General features: G+C 36.4%; 1 protein-coding gene across 6 annotated transcripts in view; it reads left to right on the top strand.

The window, feature by feature from the left end:
• The window catches only part of CSNK1G3 (casein kinase 1 gamma 3), a 103,123-nt gene that overhangs the window by 23,013 nt on the left and 60,134 nt on the right, over window positions 1-19,976 (top strand). For all 6 annotated transcript variants that reach the window (XM_042982865.1, XM_042982874.1, XM_042982881.1 and 3 more), the window contains exons 2-3: window positions 7,165-7,592; window positions 15,469-15,509. In XM_042982865.1, the coding sequence (XP_042838799.1) occupies window positions 7,415-7,592; window positions 15,469-15,509 (219 nt within the window). In that variant the 5' untranslated portion in view covers window positions 7,165-7,414. The remainder of the gene's footprint in view (window positions 1-7,164; window positions 7,593-15,468; window positions 15,510-19,976) is intronic.

Raw genomic sequence — 19,976 nt, forward strand, 5'->3', positions numbered from 1 at the left:
TTCCAGTTTGCTCTAGTCCTCAGTATTTCTTCTTGTCTTATTCTCTGCTTGATTCACCCATGTATATTATCTGCCTTACTCATTTGGACATTTGGATTTGTGACTCATGGTCTACTGGTGTTATAGCTGAAAAAATATCTTCACTTTTCAGAACCGATTTGTCTCTGGTGCTAGGATGAGTCAGTATGGAAAGCAGAAATGCAGACAGTGTTAACAGAGTACTTCAGGCGAGGGAGTGCCCTCTCATCCAGGAGATCCTTGGGAGCTCTGGTAGCACACTGACTGGCATACGAGAATGAGGTTCACTGAGGTGTTTCAGATGAACGAAGAGCCTGATGTTAGGGAGCCTGCTGATATGTAACTGGGAGGGCTCTAAGTTGGAATCGTGCAACTGAAACCTGGAAATGTTTAGAGACAGGAAGAATTCATTTATTAATATGCGCTATCTCTTGACTGTCCTACATGCCCAGTGGTGTGCTAGGTTCAGAGATCACAAAGTTACATAGAAGAGTACTTGTCATCAAATTCAACAGGCAGTTAAAATATTGCACATAATGTAAGAGTATCCTTAGAAGTCTCCTGGTGTAATTCAATTTTATAGTTAATAAGAGAAGCATAGATGAAGCCTTGCCCAAGCCTTCACAACTAGTCGGTGTTCCAAGACTTCTTTTTTCTAATCCTCCGTAGGCAGGTAGCATCAAAGAGGTCTAGAAGGATATAGCAAGGATTCCCAAGACCTGGGAGAACTGGCATATTGGAGCAGGGTACAAAGATTGGGACTTAGGTATGAGGGAAGGTTATTTGACCTTACATAGAAAATTGGAGCTCGAGATTCTTTTTGGGGACTCAAAGAAGTAAGTGGCTATGTTGGAGAAACCCATGTGGCAATGAACTGTAGATAGCTTCTGGCACCTGTAGGTATACTGTGTAGGACCTGAGGGTATCCTCCATCTGGGAGCCAGCAAAAAGCACGGGCCCTTACTTATCCATGGCGAGGATGTGAATTCTGCCCGTAATCTGTAGGGGTTTGGAAGAGAAATCTTTCCTACGTCAGCCTCCAGATACAAATGCAGCCTAGCTGATACCTTGAATGAAGCCTGTGAAACCCTGAGCAAATGACTCGGTTGAGCTGTGCCCAGACTTGTGATCCACAGAAACTGTGAACTAATAAGTGTGTATTGCTGTAAGCCATTGAGTTTTTGGTAATTTGTTATAGTGCAGTAGAAAGCTAGTAGTTTTGATCACATCCAAGTGTACCGTATTCTCCAGTAGAGTGCTAAAATAAACACATTGCTTTGCCGTCTCATTTGAAATACACAGTCCTCACTCCACTGTGCTTTAGAAGCGTGACAGTCCCAGCAGTTTGTGGTTTGTGCTGCGTTGTGCAGCAGTGGGAAAGGGTAAGAGTGCCACATATGGTCTCTCGTAACTACTCAGCTCTTGTAGCATGAAACAGCGGTGGAGATATGTAAACAAAGAAACGTGGATTCATCCGTAACACAATTTATTTGTGAACAATACAGTTTGAATGTCATATAATTTTCATGTGTCACAAAATATGATCACTCTTTTAATTTTTTCCCCCAGCCATGGAAAAATGTAAAGACCATTCTGAGTCTGCAGGCTGTTCAAAACAAGCAGCAGGCTACATTTAGTCCGCAGGCTGGAATTTGTGGCTCTAGCGAATAGCCACAGTTGTAGGCAATTCTAACACTGTTAGACAGTTGCTATAATAGGGGAGAGTACTAGCACTGTTTGAGATCCTTAGTAAGAGAATATTCTAACAAAAAATCTAATTTGTTAAAAATATTTTAAAGACTAAGAAATCTATTATTACAGGTTTATGAAGTTTCCTGAATGTGGTGACCTGGATGGAGTAAAACAGGAAACAGCTTCATTTCTCACTAACCAGTATTATCATATATCTACTTCGATTATTCCCCCTTTGCCACTCATAGATGGCGTCTCAGTGAGTTTCTATTGCTTCCTTGTCACATGTTTATAAGAATAAGTTCACGTTTAGCAGTGGACTTATTTTCAGGTATTAAAAGTACCTGTTGCAATTTTGAAGTTCAGTTTTAAGCTGATAGGTTGCTTATTTCTACCACTGTCTCCCCACGTCCCTCTTTCAGGTTTGGCCCTTGGCTCCAGAACTTTGGGGAAGGGATTTGGGTTTGTCTCATGACTCTTTGTTCCCCCCATTCATTATGCTGGTTTGCTCCTCCCTGGTCCATGTCTGGTAGAGGGGTACGAAGGAGAAAGGGCAATAATAGCCCTTTAATGTATGAAACACTTTCAAATGCAGGCAGGTTTGGTTCTTTAGAGGTTTCACAAGGACTTCTGTAAAACAAACAGCAGACCGAGAAATAGTGCATTTTGTGAGGCTATGCATGTATTATAAAAAAGGCATTACAAAAAAAGCATACATACCAAACTGAAGGTAATTAATGGTTATTACTTCTGGGTAGGTAAAGGAGACGAAGGACAAGGGGTATGGGTATCCCAAGGGGTATTTTTACTTTATTATTTGAATTCCTGTTATACATTGAATGTGTTTTGGGTGTTTGATTAAATATAAACAAAAAGCTACATGTATTGAAAATAACATGAAAAATTATAAGAGGAAAATTACTTCTAGAAGTAATAGAAGTATAGAAGGGCCCTTTAAAACTTCTAAAATAAAATACTGATATGTTCCTTAGCTTTAAAAAAAACATTTTAAGATAACTTTTATGATAATGTTATAGTAGGGAGAAAACATACTTTCAGCTAACGCATTAATTGTTTTGGATGTGGGTTATTTCTCAAAGTCACATTTAAAAAATAAATAAAAGTCATACTTTGAAGTGTTCCTGACATATAATATGATGCAGAGGTTTTAAGTATAGTTTGATGAGTTTACAAATGTAAACTCCTTTGAATACTCCTTTGAATACAAATGTATTCACCTTTGTAATCCTCTCAGTTACAGTGTACATTTCCTTTCCCCAAAAGGTTCCCTCATGTTACTTTTCAACCAGACTTCCTAACACCCTAGGCAACACTGATGTGATTTCTGTCACCACAACTCATTTTTGCCGATTCTAGAACTTCATATAACTAGAATCATCACTCGAATATCTGAGAGGTTTTTCTAAAAAAATTAAAAATTTAAAATATATACAGAGCTTGGGGCGCCTGGGTGGCTCAGGCAGTTGAGCATCCGACTTCCGCTCAGGCCATGATCTCGTGGTCTGTGAGTTCGAGCCCCGCGTCTGGCTCTGTGCTGACAGCTCAGAGCTTGGAGCCTGCTTAGGAGTCTGTGTCTCCCTCTCTCTCTGCCCCTCCCCCACTCATGCTCTGTGTCTCTCTCTCTCTCTGTCAAAAATAAATAAACATTAAAAAAAATATATATATACAGAGCTGTTGATATTTTCTGTTTCATCTTGTAACCATATGTTGGATTTTTCAAGAAATTTGTCCATTTTATTTGACTTACCAAATTAATTGGCATAAAGTCGCTCATAATTATCCTTTATCCTTTTAAAATCTATAAGTTCTTCAGTGATATTCCTTCTTTCATTCTTGTTTTTTGTTTTTTGTGGATTTTCTCTTTTTATTTTTGGTCCTTTTTTCTAGGAGGAAATTTTCTAGGTCACTTTTATTGACCATTTTCAGAGAATGAATTTTTTGGCTTTATTTACTTTCTCTATTATTTATTTTCTATTTTATTGATTTTGCTCCCTGGATAATTTCTTTGGATCTCCTTTCAGGTTCATTGACACTTGGTTCTGCTTTATGCAATTTACTCTTAAGTGCATCCATTGAAGTTAGTTTTTCATTTCAGATATGAGTCTTTGAGTTTGCATTTTTTTGTTTGATATTTTGTCATTTATCTGCTGAGAATTCCTGTGTTCATTCATTGAAACTATATTTACGTACACGTCCATGGGATATTAACAATAGCTCTATTAAAGTACTTGTTCAAGTATTTCTATTTTGCTCTTCTCTAGCTTTTTAAGAAGAAAACCTAGATCACTGCCTAAAAACTTCTTTTCTAATGTAGGCATTTAAAGCTTCTAATTTTGTTCTAAGCATTGATCTATTTGCAGCTTATAAAATTTAATGTTTCATTATTACATTTAGTTTTTTTCTGATTTCTCATGTGACTTGTTTTTCACCTTATGAATTATTTAAGTGTATTTAGTTTTCAAGTATTTGTGGATTTTCTAGATATATAGTTTTTGACTCCTTATTTACTTCTGTTTTTTTTTTTAAATGTTTATTTATTTATTTTGAGAGAGAGAGAGAGAGAACACAAGTGGGAGAGGGGCAGGGAGACAGAGAGAGAGAGAGAGAGAGAGAGAGAATGAAAATGAATATCCAAACAGGCTCTGCTCTGTCAGAGCCTGCACTGTCAGCGCAGAGCCTGACCTGGGGCTTCATCCCACGAACTGTGAGATCACGACCTGAGCCAAAACCAAGAGTTGGATGTTCAACTGCCTGAGCCACCCAGGTGCCCTAATTCTGTTTTGATGAGAGAATATGCTCTATAATATTTTAGTTATATGACACTTAAATTATGGTACTGCATATGATCTTTCTTGGTGAATGTTTAAAGGAAATAGTATTCTGCAGTTTTTGGATGTTGTATTTTGTAAATAGTACAGGGTCATTGATGGTAATATTTTGATCTACTCTATCAGTATACATCCTAATATTTTTGTCTTCTGCTTCATCATTTACTGAAACTACATTGTTAACATTTTCAACTATCATTGTCTTTTCCCTTTAGTTTTTTTAGTTTTAGTTTTGTTAATTTTAGTTTTTAGTTTAATTTGCTCATACATATTTATGACTTTTATGTCATTCTGTTTAATATTTTTGTATTATGAAATGGACTTCTACGTCTTTGGAGATATTCTTTTGTTTTGATATTTACTTTGTATGATAATATTATATAGCCTCTCAAGCTTTCTTATACTTGCTGTTTGCATAGTATATCTTTCTCTCTTCTTTTACTTTCAGTTTCTTTGTGTCTTTGTATTTGAAGTTGTTTTTAGAGATGCATAGAGTTGGCTGTTGCTTTTTTATATTGTCTGACTATTTTTGACTTTTGAGAAAATGGTCCATTTTCATTTTATGTATATTTATAAGTCTAGCGTCTTGCTGTTAATTTGTCCTCTATCTTGTTTCTCTTTTGTTTTAATGAAATGTTGTTTACTATTTTTATATTTTGTCTTAGCTTTTTGGCTATTCCTATCGTAATTTATTTTTATATGTGGTCTAAGTGTTAGAATACATATCTACTTAATATTGAACCACATTATTCCTCACCAATATTGTAATTTATTTTTATATGTGGTCTAAGTGTTAAAATAAATATATATATGTTATATGTATATGTGTTCTTTATACATATATATATATGTAGCTACTTAATATTGAACCACATTATTCTTCACCAATATAACAATCTGAAAATAATGTAATTTCATATACCATCCCCCAATGTGTGTTTCCATATATTTTACTTCCATTTTTGTTATAAATGACCCTGAAAAATTATTTGTGCTTCAAACAGTATTTTTTAAGGAAATGAATACCATGCATTTCTGATTTCTAGTGCTCTTGATACCTTTTGAAATTTCCACATTTCCTCAATTTGTAGGTTAATGTTTTTCATGGAACTTGGGACAATTTCAACCATTATTTATTAATTTTTTTTTTTTTTCTGCCCCATTCTCTCTCTCTCTTTTTTTTTTTTTTTTTTTTTTAATGTAATAGAACTTTAATGGCTATTTAGTAGTTTTGAAGACCTCTTTTCTAATTTCAGTATCAGTCACCTTGGAGTCTCATTCCTTTGACAGCTTGGTTTCCTGACTGTGCAGGAAATCTGTTTATTTGCATCTCTGGTAATTTTTAACTGTGTGCTAGACATTTGATTTCAACTTTGTTAAGAGTCCGGGTCTTTCGTCTCTTTAAGTTTGTTGAGTTTCTGGAATGGAGTTAATTTAATTGGATTATTCTTAATCCTGTCTAGGCTTGGTTTTAGGCTTTAGTTGGGCCAGTCTAGGGTAGTTTTGATTCTAAGGTATGGACCTTACTCTTAAGACCTGGCCTTTGTGGTGGGTCAGCTCAGTTCCTGGGACATTACTGAGATTTCTCCATCATGACTACATAGGAACTTAAAGCTCTCCCAGCACTGTGCAGCCTTTAGTATGTCCATTATTCATTTAACCCCATAGTAGCCATGATCTACTAGATATTCCAGAATATCGCCACCCATATGTGTAGTCTAGTTTTTTGCCCTACCACTACCTACCCCCCAGCACTGTACCACTGCCTCACTTTGTTTACCATGTCCTGCAAATTTCACTTGCTTCAGCAGTGACTCTGATCTGTGATCGCTTTGTACTATCTGTGTTTCACCTGTTCGTGCTGTAGTCACAAAATTATTTCTGGCTAGAGAGCTTGGGTAAAGGTGGGACTGACGTTATGCATTTCCTTCTTCTCAGATATCACAGACCACAGTGCCTATTATCCAGTGTCTGAAAAAGAAGTTTCCTAAGTTTTATCCACTTTTACAGTTATTTACAGTAGGACATAGTTTCAGTATCAGTTATTTCAGTATCAGTTTCCTGTGATGGGTGGCAAGAATATTCTTCGTACTACCACTTCTGAAGTACATTTCTGTATATAGGTAATGGGTAATAAATATTTGAAATAATGAAGATCAAATGAGAATGTGTATTCAGAAAGAACTTGAGAATTATTGTGTATGGACATGTGGGAGGACATTTTAAGTAAAGTCTTTCACTCATTTGCAAAATGTATTCTCTTTTTCTGCTTTTAAATGGAAAATCTTATATTGCCTTGCTGGTAAGAATTGAAATGATTTTAAGTTGGGAGGTCTTAAGTTAGTGAATGTATTATATTAGCTTATGAAATAGTACATTTTTATTACATTTTTAATTTTTAATACTTTTTCTTTGGTTTTGTGATCTCTTTGGTATTAAAGTATAGGACAGATAGTAATGGCCACTTTAAGTCTCCTGTGGTTTGATTTAAGTGGGAATCCATAAATTGCAATAATCCATTGCCTAAACTTAATGTTATTAATTTCCCCAGAACACATTCTTTTAATTCTCTAAGTTGACCAATTTTCTTTTCTTAATATTTTAGCTCTCTATCAATATCAGCTTACATCGTTGAAAGGATAATTTGGAAGACATGTTTTGCTGAAAGGACAACTGAGAAAAATTTTACGAATGGGATGAACACGCGCCAGTTAACAGACTACCTACTGCAATTTGAATGTTAACAATTACCCACCTGGTACAGTTAACCTAGTGATGTACCTATTCTCACAATACCCTATTTCAGTGTGCTTGTCTTGATTAAAGAATTCAAAGTGGAGTACCGCAAACTTGATATGGATAATAAAAAGAAAGACAAGGACAAATCAGATGATAGAATGGCACGACCTAGTGGTCGGTCGGGACACAATACTCGAGGAACTGGGTCTTCATCTTCTGGAGTTTTAATGGTTGGACCTAACTTTAGAGTTGGAAAAAAAATTGGATGTGGCAATTTTGGAGAATTACGATTAGGTAAGACTATTTTGTTTATTCCATTATGTTTGAAGCGTTTTTTTAAAAGCTAAAAGTACTTTCTAATGAAAATCGTTTAGTTACTGTTTAGTTGTTTACCTGTGGTAATTTTAAAGAACATAAATATTGGAAATTTCTTATGTACTTGTATTTTTGTTTGTAAGGAATTCCCTACTATAAGAATGTGTATTTACTTGAGATCACCCATCTGGAATATGAGTAAAAAGAAAGTAAATTTCAAGCCCCGACAAGCTGATAAAAAACACCCCATAAGGTGCCATTTGCTGTGTATTTTTAAGAATGATGTTTAGGCTACTTTTTCAGATTTGAAAACATTTAGTTAACTGATCACTTCAGGAGGATATGTATGGCTTAAAGTCAAGGTAATATACTGAAACTGCCAAAAAAAACCCCCCAAAACAGTGAAATTTACATATATCCAGAGTGGCACGAAGAAATCTATATTCTTAATAAGGCACACAAGGTGCTGATTCAGTTTATTTTTTCTAATCAGGCAGGTTTGGTAAACATTGGTCTAATTAAATCTCCTAACTCTACATTAAAGGCAATTGAAACTCGGTGAGGGAAAGTTATCTGCCAGATGTTACACAGCAATTTAATGACATAGTTGGGACTAAAATCTAGGTTTTTAACTCCTACAACAGTAGAGATGTGGCTTTCTTGAGTGAAGAGAAATAAGAAGAGGGTAGCATGGTTATATGGGCGTCAATATTGAGGTACCCTGAGGCTGTGGTCAGTGGACCACTGAGAATGCAAACTTGAGAAGGAAAAAGGAAAAACTTGGCTTCACAATTTTCCTTAGATGCAATCCCACTTAGAAGAAATAAATCCAATTGTGTGTTTATCTATTCGATTAGTTCTCTTCATCTTGTAAAACACCTGAATTTGTAGGTCACCCTTCATTTTTATACTACTTTGTGTTGTTAAGGCACATTAAATCTTTGAATGAAGCAAGCCAGTAAAAGCCAATGACATACTTTGTAAATAGCTGTGATTGACGTGTTTGGCAGACTCTTGCATTTTAGTAGGGACTCAAATGTTTGGAAGGGTGAATGTTTCACAGTTTACTTTTTAGGAGATTGAGCTAGATATTTTAAAATTCTTGACTGTTTCTGATTTTGGAATTAGAAAATCTAGGTTATTTACTTACTAACTCTGAGCTCCATTTATCCATCTATTCAAAGCGTGTTGCCTGTCCATCATGTATGAAGCATGACTAGGCACTGATAATACTGGAAAAATAGAAAAATTGTTCTTGCTATTATGGAAAACATAAGTCATTTAACCACTTGAGGCATCAAATTCCTCAACTTGAAAATGGAATTCTTCCTGCTTGGGATTCTCTCCTCCTCTCTCTGCCCACCCCCCCAAACATAAATAAATAAACTTAAACAAAAAGGGGCACCTGTGTGGCTTCGTCACTTAAGCATGCCACTCTTGATTTCTGCTTACGTCATGATCTCATGGTTTGTAAGATTGAGCTTGCATCCGACTTTATGCTGACAGCAAGGAGCCTGCTTGGGATTCTCTCTCTCTCCCTCTCTCTGTGCCCCTCCCCCACTCGAGCATGCACATACATGTACTCTCTCTCTCTCTCAAAAATAAATAAACTTAAAAAAATGGAATTATTGCTCCTTCTTAGTTGGTTGTGAAGATAAAATTCAGACGATCATGTAAAAGGACCATCAGTATACCTGCATATTTTAGGAAAGCATTGACCTGCATGCTTAAAAGATATTAAAATACTTGTTCTGTTTTAAAATAAAAAATATGGCCTATTGTAGTGTATTTATATATATATATATATATATATATGAAGTAGTTTTACAGGTGCACATTATTTTATATGTATGTGTGTACCCTATCTCTCTTTGGGATCTGACTGTTATTACTATAGTGCTTTGGCCATTTTTATTTAAAAGTGATTACATATAATTTATTTCAAAATAAATACGTATATGTTTACGAACACATCTGTGTGTATGTATGCACGTCTGTGTGTGTATAAACACACAGAACAATTCTAGCTGGCCCTTTTAACTGGGGTAATATGAGAAACTATGTGTACCTTATATTGAAACTATATATGCTGCATACAGTGAAAAAGCAGTAAAATACCCCTTTGTGGTGTGTGAATAATTGGAAACAGGAATAAGATGATTAGTCTGTCCATCCACCCATCCATTTGTCATCTACTTACCTATCTGAATCTCTGTATCTGTCTAGGGTTATTTGTTGTATATTTGTATAAATTGATTTATTTAAATGTGTTCTCTATACTCTATTTTTGTGTTTTATGCATATTTATAAAATAGATAACACCTATACTTAGCTAATTTATTAATTTTATTCCTTCTTACTGACAGGACACTAAATAAAGTGGCATTTTACTCCTTTTTTAAAGGCCCCAAATAATTTCTTTCTATAAAAACAATTGTTGAAACATGGTTTGTATACCTGGATAAACATGCTGATGTTGAAACCTGGTTTGGATTCTTAAAGTGCTTGCTTTAAAACTACATTAAAGACACATCTTGTGTATTTGATTCCTGGCACTAAAATTTTTGTGATTAGTGTTGGGTGAGAAAGAATATAAGGTATATGTGTTATAGGTAAGGAATTTTCAACACAGATGCTGTTGGCACTTTAGGCTAGGCAGTTCTTTTTTCAGAGAGGACTTTCCCAGATATTCATGTTGTTTACAACTTCTGACTTCTTGGGCACTAAATAAAAGTTGTAACTCCATGCACAACCCCAAATGCCTTCCCCCAGCCATTTAAAAATTTTTTTTTTTTTTAAACGTTTACTTATTTTTGAGACAGAGAGAGACAGAGCATGAACGGGGGAGGGTCAGAGAGAGGGAGACACAGAATCTGAAACAGGCTCCAGGCTCTGAGCTGTCAGCACAGAGCCCGACACGGGGCTTGAACTCACGCACTGTGAGGTCATGACCTGAGCCGAAGTCGGCCGCTTAACTGACTGAGCCACCCAGGCGCGCCCCCCCCCCCCCAGCCATTTTTAAATGCCCCAGGAGGAGACAGTATTAAGCACTGTTGAAACTACTCATACAAGTAATGATTTAAAAAAAAAAAAAAGTGGCATAAAACTTTGGCCTTGAGATTTAAAAAAAAAAATAGGTAAACATTGCAAATAATCTAAAATCAAATTTAAGTAATTGAGAGTACATTTTTATTTGTAAGTGAAATGTTCAATGTGTTTTTGTTTTATCTTTATATGTATGGTGGTAAGGCTTGCATTCTGTGCGTTTCTGATCCGTTTCTAGCTTAGACAATCATCAAAAACCCCTAGAAAGTTTCTTTTTAAAAATTTTAAGGCGTTTTTTTTGTTTTTTTTTTGTTTTTTTGTTTTTTTTTTTTTTGAGAGAGAGAGAGAGAGAGCGAGCAGGGGAGGGGCAGAGAGAGAGGGAGACACAGAATCCGAAGCAGGCTCCAGGCTCTGAGCTGTCAGCAAAGAGCCCGACGCGGGGCTCAAACCCACAAACCGCGAGACCATGACCTGAGCCGAAGTTGGATGCTCAACTGACTGAGCCACCCAGGCGCCCCTGGAAATGTTTTTGATAGGTACTGAATGAGAACAAACATAGCTAGCTAAAATATAGTGTTTTATTGTATTTATTTGTTTTTTTGTGTATTATATTTTGACCTCTTAAAAAAAAATCTTTCTGACTGGAGAGAGACTACTCCTGCTGGGGCTAGCCAATTCTTAGAGACAGCAAAGGATTCAGCTGGGAGCATGCCTCTGATCTGCAGAGTAACCAATCTGGAGCCATACCTCCTTTGCCTGGCCTGTATATTCCAGCAGGCTGGCTTCTACTTCATTAATCATCCCATGACGAGGTACAAGACAACAAGAGACCCCTCCTATAGCCCAAAGACCACCAGAATTACTCAGACTACTTAATCCTAAACTGTTTGCCCTGCCTTGCCTTGGTTTTCTGTAGAAACTCCAATAAAGGCTTTGGCCTGAGCTTCTCCTCCCTTGTTTCTGTCTTCCACCACTTGACCAAAATAGGATCCTTCTCCTCTAGGACCTCTGAGCATAATAAACTTTGTTTTCCTGAGCCTCTGCTATGTCCCCTCTTGAGGTTGCAACTGACTGACTGTCACCTAAAAGAACACAAAAAAGGGTGCTATAAATTGCTGGATGAGATACCATGTGAATGTGAAATAAGCGGCTCTAGTTTTTGACATCATTAGGTATATGACAGGAGTTTCAATAACTTTTCTTATTTTTGTCTTCTTTTTTATGTATAGTTCACAGTTCTTGTTGGTTTTTATTTAAGAGTTGTTTTGAAAATTTTGCAGGCCCTACATTCTATATCAAATATGCAGATTTGAGTGCATTCATCATTTTTTTATGCTTACTGATTTTTTACTGTTACTAACTGTAGTGTATTATAAAACTTAATTGAAAAATGTACTAATCAGTAACAGACGGTGATACTCTAAGAGATCCTAGAATATAGAGTGTTAAGCAAAATAGGTTTTTTTGCTTTTGGTTTTTGGTTTTTGTTTCACGTAACACCAGAGGGAGAGCCCTTGGGGCCTTTTTTTTTTTTTTTTTTTTTTTAATGGTAGCACTAGGGTTTATTAAGCTGCACCTTAGTACAGGCATTGGGGCTTGCCCATGGTGCTCTTGACGTATAAAGCTGGACAATCTGCCAATTCTTCTTTAGCAATGACACCAGGAAATTGACAGTTAAGTGGATGTTGTGTACAAGCTCATCATCTGTCATGTTCACGTGGCCAATGGCCACTGCCAGGCAAAGCAACTTCATGTGGAATTTGATCGTGGACTTCACCTCATCCACTTCAGCCACCATGTTCTCACTGTGGGTCAGCAAGGAAGGAAACTTGCCAGCCTTATTCAGGCCAGGGCCCAGGCTTTGTGGGGTCTGCTTGATCAGAGATTTGGAAGCCGAAACGGCATCATGGCGGTCAGGACGCCTCTGCGCCCTCAGTATATGGATTCAGTCTCTGTGTGCAAGGTGATTGCTCCTGTCTTTGTCATCTGCCAGCCAGCCAGCTAGCAAGAGGAAGAAGAAGGATCAGAATGTCAAAAACACTCATTTTTGGAAGTGAGGAGTGACAGACCTATGTCCCCTCATACCCAGAACTTAATCACATGGTCACACCAGGCTGAAAGAGAGGCTGGAAATGTAATCTCTAGCTGGACAGCCATTTTAAAATGGACTGGTTCTATTATTATAGAATGGAGGGCATGGATACTGGTGGGTAACTAATAGTTCCTGCTATAAACAGATACGTAGTTTTTGTAGAACAGGGTTTTCTATGATAATTACCACCCAAATACTCAAAATTGGTAAAACCATCTTTTCAAGTTCAGTAGAGCAGAAAGCTCTCCTGGAAGTGACCTTTGAAATTGGATTAAAATAGTAGTTCCAATCAGTTAATTGGAACTACTTTGCTTGGCGCCTTGTCGTAACTGGATTCCCCTTATACATACATTCCCTCCCTGTCACACATGTAATACACACAAACACATACCTACAAGCAGGTCATTTGTTCATGCCCGAAACAACAAACACTGATTAGAAGCCAAGTGTGTGAGCCTATGCCTATGTTAGGTGATGGGGATGTAACAAAAATGTATTGTTTAACCATTGTTCATGTCTAAAAATATAATCCTCGAAGTTCAACAAAATCTGTAATGTTCAAAAAAAGGATCATGCTTTAAGGATTAAGTGCTTTGTACCATGACCTAAAAGACATTTGAATGTAAATGCCAATAAAAGCAGTACTTTTAGATGAATTGGTATATTTTGGTTCTGTGGAATCTATATATAACTTAACTTCTTGTCCTGTGAATAATTTTCCCTCTGTACCTGTGACTAAACATCATATAGTTAGGAAAAGATAATAATGTCTTGAGGAAATACAAATTCTGTCTTTGAACTCAAAATGGAATTATTCCTTTGTGAGACACAGTTCCTCAAGATAAAGTTCCTCACCATATCATTAAAGTATTCACTCTCTGCCTACTAGTGCATGTCTGAAATTTCATGTATAGTATATTCTTGAAAGTATACATGAAGGCACATCTAAATGTTGAACTAATTGACTAAAAATATGATAGGTTTCTGGTATGATTGGTTTCATATTTACGGGATCGGCAATTTATATTCATGAGCTATTTAATATATATATTATGTATATTTAAATAATACATACAAATATATATAGTATAATAAATATACTTATCATTTATAATACATTTTTATATATACAATATATACAAATATATTTGTATTTGTAATATATTTATATTGCTAAACGTTCACCACATTTGGCACTCCTGTTGAGTTCCATCTCTGTGCCAACTGTCATAGGTTATGAGACCTATCTATTAAGTGTTAGTACGAATGCTTGTTTTTTTTTAATCTCTCTTTTTTCCTCATTCATTCTTATAAAATAGGGACGAGATTCAAAAAAGGAGTACGGTATTTGGATGAACAGACACTACTGTATAATGGCGGCGACCTATCAGAGACTGAAATTTTGCCTACAAGTTTTACTGCCGTTCATTAGCTGCTGTAGAAAAGGAAGTTAGGGGTATTATGTTAGAAAATCCCATGTGTCAAAGTTGCTCATTCTTTGTTCAGCAGCCACTGTGACCAGGGCCAGTTACTGTCACAGTTAAAAAAACAAAACAAAAACACTTAATCGTTTTTCTGTTTTTCTCATTATAAAAATAATGAATGCCTATTGAAAAAATACTGGAAATTCAGAAATCACATGCTATTTTTGTTTTTTTTCCTGTGCTTGTGAAGAAACACTTTAATTTAGGTATTAGATTGTCTTTGTATACTTATTGCTTCTAAACTTTTCTGTACTACTTCACTTGGGCTACAGATGCTGACTGACCCAATGGAATTTTCTAGATTATTTTCCATTGGCAATGCCAAAGATTACTGTAGTTCATTTGAATTCTTTACATGTTATAGATACTGAGTTTTTATTTTGGTTTGTCAGTTACCTATTCTTTGTATATGGTAAATGTTTTTCAATATACAGATAGAGACGCTTAATATATTTTATGGTTTCCAGTCTGTATAAAATCTTCTTTTTACCTTTTCCCACCTTTTAAAATGCCCATAAAAACTTTCATATATTGGGTGGTAAGCATTTTTTCTTGTTTTATGGTTTATATCTAAGTTTTTAAATGTTCAGCATTTAATATGGGTATAAGGTAGGGTGCTAATAAACCCATTTCCCCCTCAAAGTCATTAGCTAGTTTGTCAGAGCCAATTATTAAATAATATGTTTCTTACTTTATTTCATTATTAATATATTCCAGAGTTTCCTGTGTGTATAATATATTTACTAGATGGCATATGAGCTCTAATGAGATTACATACCATAATAACGAAGGATTTATTTATTTATTTATTTATTTATTTATTTTTAATAATGAAGGATTTAAAATGAGGCAGTGATTGGGAAAGGAATTTTGTATTCCTGTTTTCATATAGGAGTTCTGGTTTTTAAATGTATTTTCAGCATGTGTTTGACTATTGATTTACTTTCTGAGTTGTGTGCAATATTGCATCAAAATAAGAATCTTCTTATTTTTGTAAGTGGGCTACCTTATTTAAGTATCACTTTCTACTCTGAATCCAGGTGAAATGCTAAATATGTCCTTGGGTGGATCAATTTAAGATTTCCTTGTCATTGCTTCGATCTCTGGAGCAAAAACCTTTGCTTCATTTAAATGTGTTAGTGCTTTCTTTTTTCACCCAGAGTAGAGTTTTACATAATGTACCTTTAAAAATCAGTTATTGATACAATCTGACCTTTCTTCTTTCTTTTTCAAGGGAAAAATTTATATACAAATGAATATGTGGCAATTAAACTGGTAAGTTTGTGTTTCTTTTTTTTCCCTTAATTATTTTCCTGTTTTTCTTTGATGATTAGTTTACATTTTAATTACTTTTTTGGTTTCATATCATTTATAACTTGAGTGTTTATTGGGAAAATGATATGCATAACTGGTTTTTTGTGTGTGTGATTAAGCTCCTAGCATCCACATGCCTCTCAAGTATATGATAATGTGTAAAATGTCTGTATTTTCCATGCTGTGAAAACTCAATCCCTTTACTTTGATATCATAGAATTTAATATTTGAGTTTTGGCACAATTTGTAATTTAAAGAAACTGGCCTGTTGGCGTTTTTAATTAGAGAAAAACTAGAAAGCAAAATTTCTCTTAATGATTCAAGTATTTGGACAAATGTGTCCTTAGTATTCTGGATTACCCTCTTTCCTGGGGTGCCTGGGTGCTTCAGTCGGTTAAGCATCCAACTTGGGCTCAGGTCGTGAGTTCGAGCCCTGCATTGGGCTCTCTGCTGAGAGAGAGGTCCCTCTCTGCTGAAGCAGGTCCCTTGTCCCCCTCTCCTGCTGCCTTTCCCCCCCCCTCAAAAATAAACATAAAAGAAAATTTGACAATGTCCTTCCAGGTAGCTTCCAGTATCTCTTTTTCCGTTGATATTTTGAACATGGTAAAAGTGGCTATTAGTTGACCTTCAGGGGTTCAGAAATTACTGATGTGTGAGGAAGCTAGCAGGGAAAGCAAACTCCCATGGAACCACTCTCAAGTCCTCAGTGTGCCATCTCTGACAGCTGTAAGGCAGCTCTGTTCTGGAAGATTGGAGATCTGGGAACTTTTAGAAGACACAACTTTGTTCAGGCACCACTTTTCTCTCCGTCTTGCCAGCCAGGTTTCCCTGAGGCTAAGCCTGGCTTGGTTTTTCCAGTCTGCCTGCCATTGTCAATCTTGCCTCTGCCAAAATAACCACTGTTACTGGGGTAATGTGAGATTAATAAATCAGGAGAGAGAATTAGAAGAAGAGGCTATAGAGAGAAACAGAAAAACTTTGGGGATGAGGTAGAAAACCGTACTACTCAATGTGAAGTGTCTCAGGGAGTGTAGACCAAGTTTCACCGTAACGAATGCTGTGTATTTTCACTGGGAAGTAAAGATGCACAGTAGGTTGTTAGAGCCCCAGGAGAGACTGGCTGGCTGGCTGACATGTAGTTTGGGGCTGGCCTTGACCTAGATGAGTTCACCTTGGTTTAAGGTCTGGCCCTTGGCTTTATGATGGCAAATCTGGTTGTGTCTCTCTTCAGATTGTCCCTGTTAATTAAAGGTAGATGCACAGTAATCATTCAGTTCACACAGTAATCATTCAATTCCCCAGTAATCATTCAGTTCACACAATCAGTCAGGCTTTCAGAGATGTAAATACTTGGAAGCGTTAACTTCTAATTTCAAACGAGGTATCTTGCCATTAACGTCCACAATGCCCAACTCAGTATAAACGATATGTTTGCTTTCTGTAGGCTGATCTACAGAGAAAGCAACTTAAAATTACAGGGTTCCCTTCTGAGCGTGAAATCAGAACAAGGGGAGTTAGTCTGTATGAATCAGAATAGGGAGGCCCAGGATGCAGGGACTGGACAGTGTTTGAAAGGGCATTGCTGACTTTCATTTCTTTGGAATTCTTCCTTTTTCCATGTTCTAGGCCACCCGTCTAGGATCTAGACAATGTGTGGTGTTGAGAGTGGGGGTGGCCCGCAAGGATAGGAATGTAGCAACGCCCAGATAACTGCTGCAGCAGCCTGTGGTGAGCCGCTCCGCTCCCTGGGGCCTGTGAACGATGCTCCCTGACGCGCTGAGACACGGAAACCATTGTGTCAAAGCAGGAGCCACTGCTCTAGACTGTCCTTTCCTGGTCTGTTTCGGTCACTAATTGGTGACCTGTGGGTCCTGTTCTGTTCAGATTTGGGGCTTGTTGATGCTGTTGGCACCATTGGGGCCTTAGTAAACAATCAGTCTGTCATCTTCCAGCCTTCTTATGTATACACGCGTGTGTACAACTCTCTTTAGTTTATCTTCGTGCTGTGTCACTCTCCCCTCGTTTCTTTCCTCCTTCCTTTTTTTGTGGACAGTCATTCTCTGGTGTGATGTTCCCCCTTTTAAAGCACAGTGGTCAGCAATACATATAATAATAGTGTTTTTTTGTAAAACTGGCAATTTTGGGGGCTCTTTTTTTCGTATTTTGAAGTATGCTACACAGTGTCGTCTTCGCCTCCACTTGATCCAAAAGTCTATTTGGTAGAACAGAAAACGTTTCACATGAACGACTGGACCATAGTTTGGTACTTACTTCATTAAATATTTATGTATATAAAATATGTATAAAATATCCTTCTGTGTTTTATTTGTATATATTGTATCTTTAAAACAGATCCCAGTTTTCTTCAGAAGCTGCTTTAAAAGTAATCACTTGAAAATGTTAAGTTTGGATGCTTTCAATGCTATCTGATTTCTCTAGTTTGGTAGAAATAGGGGCATTTTGATAACAGTGGTGTTGAGAGAGCATAGTCACTGATAACTTCAGCTCTGCTATCTCTTAGAAAGGTTTTTACGTTCATTTAACATTATGCTAGTTCAGATGGATAGTTAGTTTCAGGGTAAGTTGTTAATTTGACCTCACCTGGCACCCTTATATGTTGTTATTTGCACTTATATAATAACCTGTTGCTAATGAATCATGAAAATGTCAACGTGTGATGAGGTGACTTTTGTTATATGGTGGTATAATAAAATTTTACTGCTGGTAAAGTACTGGAATCAAGCTGAACTGACTCACCTAAATTAGATCTGAGTTTCTGTTTTTCCCAAGGGAGTTTGAGTGATTGAATAAGTTATGTGTTTAATTTCATTGGTGATTGCATACGTGGGCATCTTTCTTTACATTTTATAGTTACATACTTCTGTACAGTTAACTGAAGAATTTATAGTTATGATAGCACTCACTTTGTGGAGGGCACTGTTTTCAGTCATGTATATAAATGTGTATACATATATATATAAAATAGGAATAAATATATGCATATATGTATAATGAAAAAAGATAAAGTTTTATTCCTCTTTTATAGAGGAGGAAACTGAAAAGTACAATAAGGTTGGTAATTGGCCAAAGTCTACTCAGCTAGTAACTAGTGGATTCAGGATTCTGACTCCAGACGCTTTAGTTTTAGTGTCTGTGCTTTTTCGTGTCTGTCCTGCCTCTCAACAGCTAAGCTGTTGGTTTTCTCTTACGACGATCTTTAGGCCTATAATTTTTCCCCTGGGATTTTAATCATTCCTGGTCTGAAGTGTTTGTCATGGGTCATAGTTTTCATGACGCTATATTTTGAGATAGCCTTGTTTTTAGTTATTCTGTTTGGGATCCATATTCCTCCTGAATTTGTGGTTTGTTGTGTTTCATCAGTTCTTGCAGATTCACAGCAATTGTTTTTTCACTTAACTGCCTCTGCTCCCTTGTCTCTCTTCTTTCCTCCTGAGACTCTTATCGAATGTCTGTAGACCTTTTCATTGTATTGTCCAGATCTCTCATGGTTTGTGTGTGTGTGTGTGTGTGTGTGTGTGTGTGTGTGTATTTTCCATTTTTCTTCTTTCATATTGCATTCCATATGATTTACATAGATGGATTCTACATCATGTTTTAGTTCTGTAGATGTTTTTCCATGTATCTTCGAGTTTCCTACTTCTCTCTTCTGTTGTATTAATCTGCTGGCAGACTGAGTTTGTTATTTTGGTTATGGAAGCTTTAAAAATATTTTTGAGATTCTGTTGATTTTGTTCAAATCTTGTTACTTTGTTATACTTTTCTATTGGGTCTGGTATAGATTTCCTGTTCCTCTGCTTTGTAGTGTCCCGCAGATGTTTTCATACCTTTATTATTTATTTCTTATGTCTAAAATTTCTGTTGCTTCTGCTTACGTTGTTTCTCTGTGTGTAAAGTCTCAAAAACATTATGTTGAGTGAAAAAAACCAGACACATATAAAACATAATGTCATTTATATCAAATCCAACAACAGACAAAACTCATCCAAAGGTGACAGAAGTCCAAAAGTCATTACGTCTGAGGGAGGGATGATGGGAATGTTCTAGAGGTTTTTTGAGGTGGTGGTTGCAGGAGTATGTATAGTTAACTAAGCTCTCGGACCTAATGCTCACAAATGGTGTGTTTTATTATAAGCTATACCGTAGCTAAAAGAATTAAAAAATATATTATTGCTCCTGTGGAAAGTTTGATATTTTCACCCTTGTTCTTTCTTACTTGTCTATAGTTCCCTTTAACCCTAGAAGCATTATGTGAGAAATACACAGTTCAGAGGTGAATTCCTGGGAACAGGAGAAAGAGTAAGGGCTACCATTTCCCTAGTCGTGAATGTTCAGAGTCTATTTTCCTTTAGGGTCAAAGAGTCAAACATAGATTTCCTTACTGCCTCATCTAATAGCCACTTAACCTTA

Source organism: Panthera tigris, chromosome A1, assembly GCF_018350195.1.
Source record: "Panthera tigris isolate Pti1 chromosome A1, P.tigris_Pti1_mat1.1, whole genome shotgun sequence".
Lineage (NCBI taxonomy): Eukaryota > Metazoa > Chordata > Mammalia > Carnivora > Felidae > Panthera > Panthera tigris.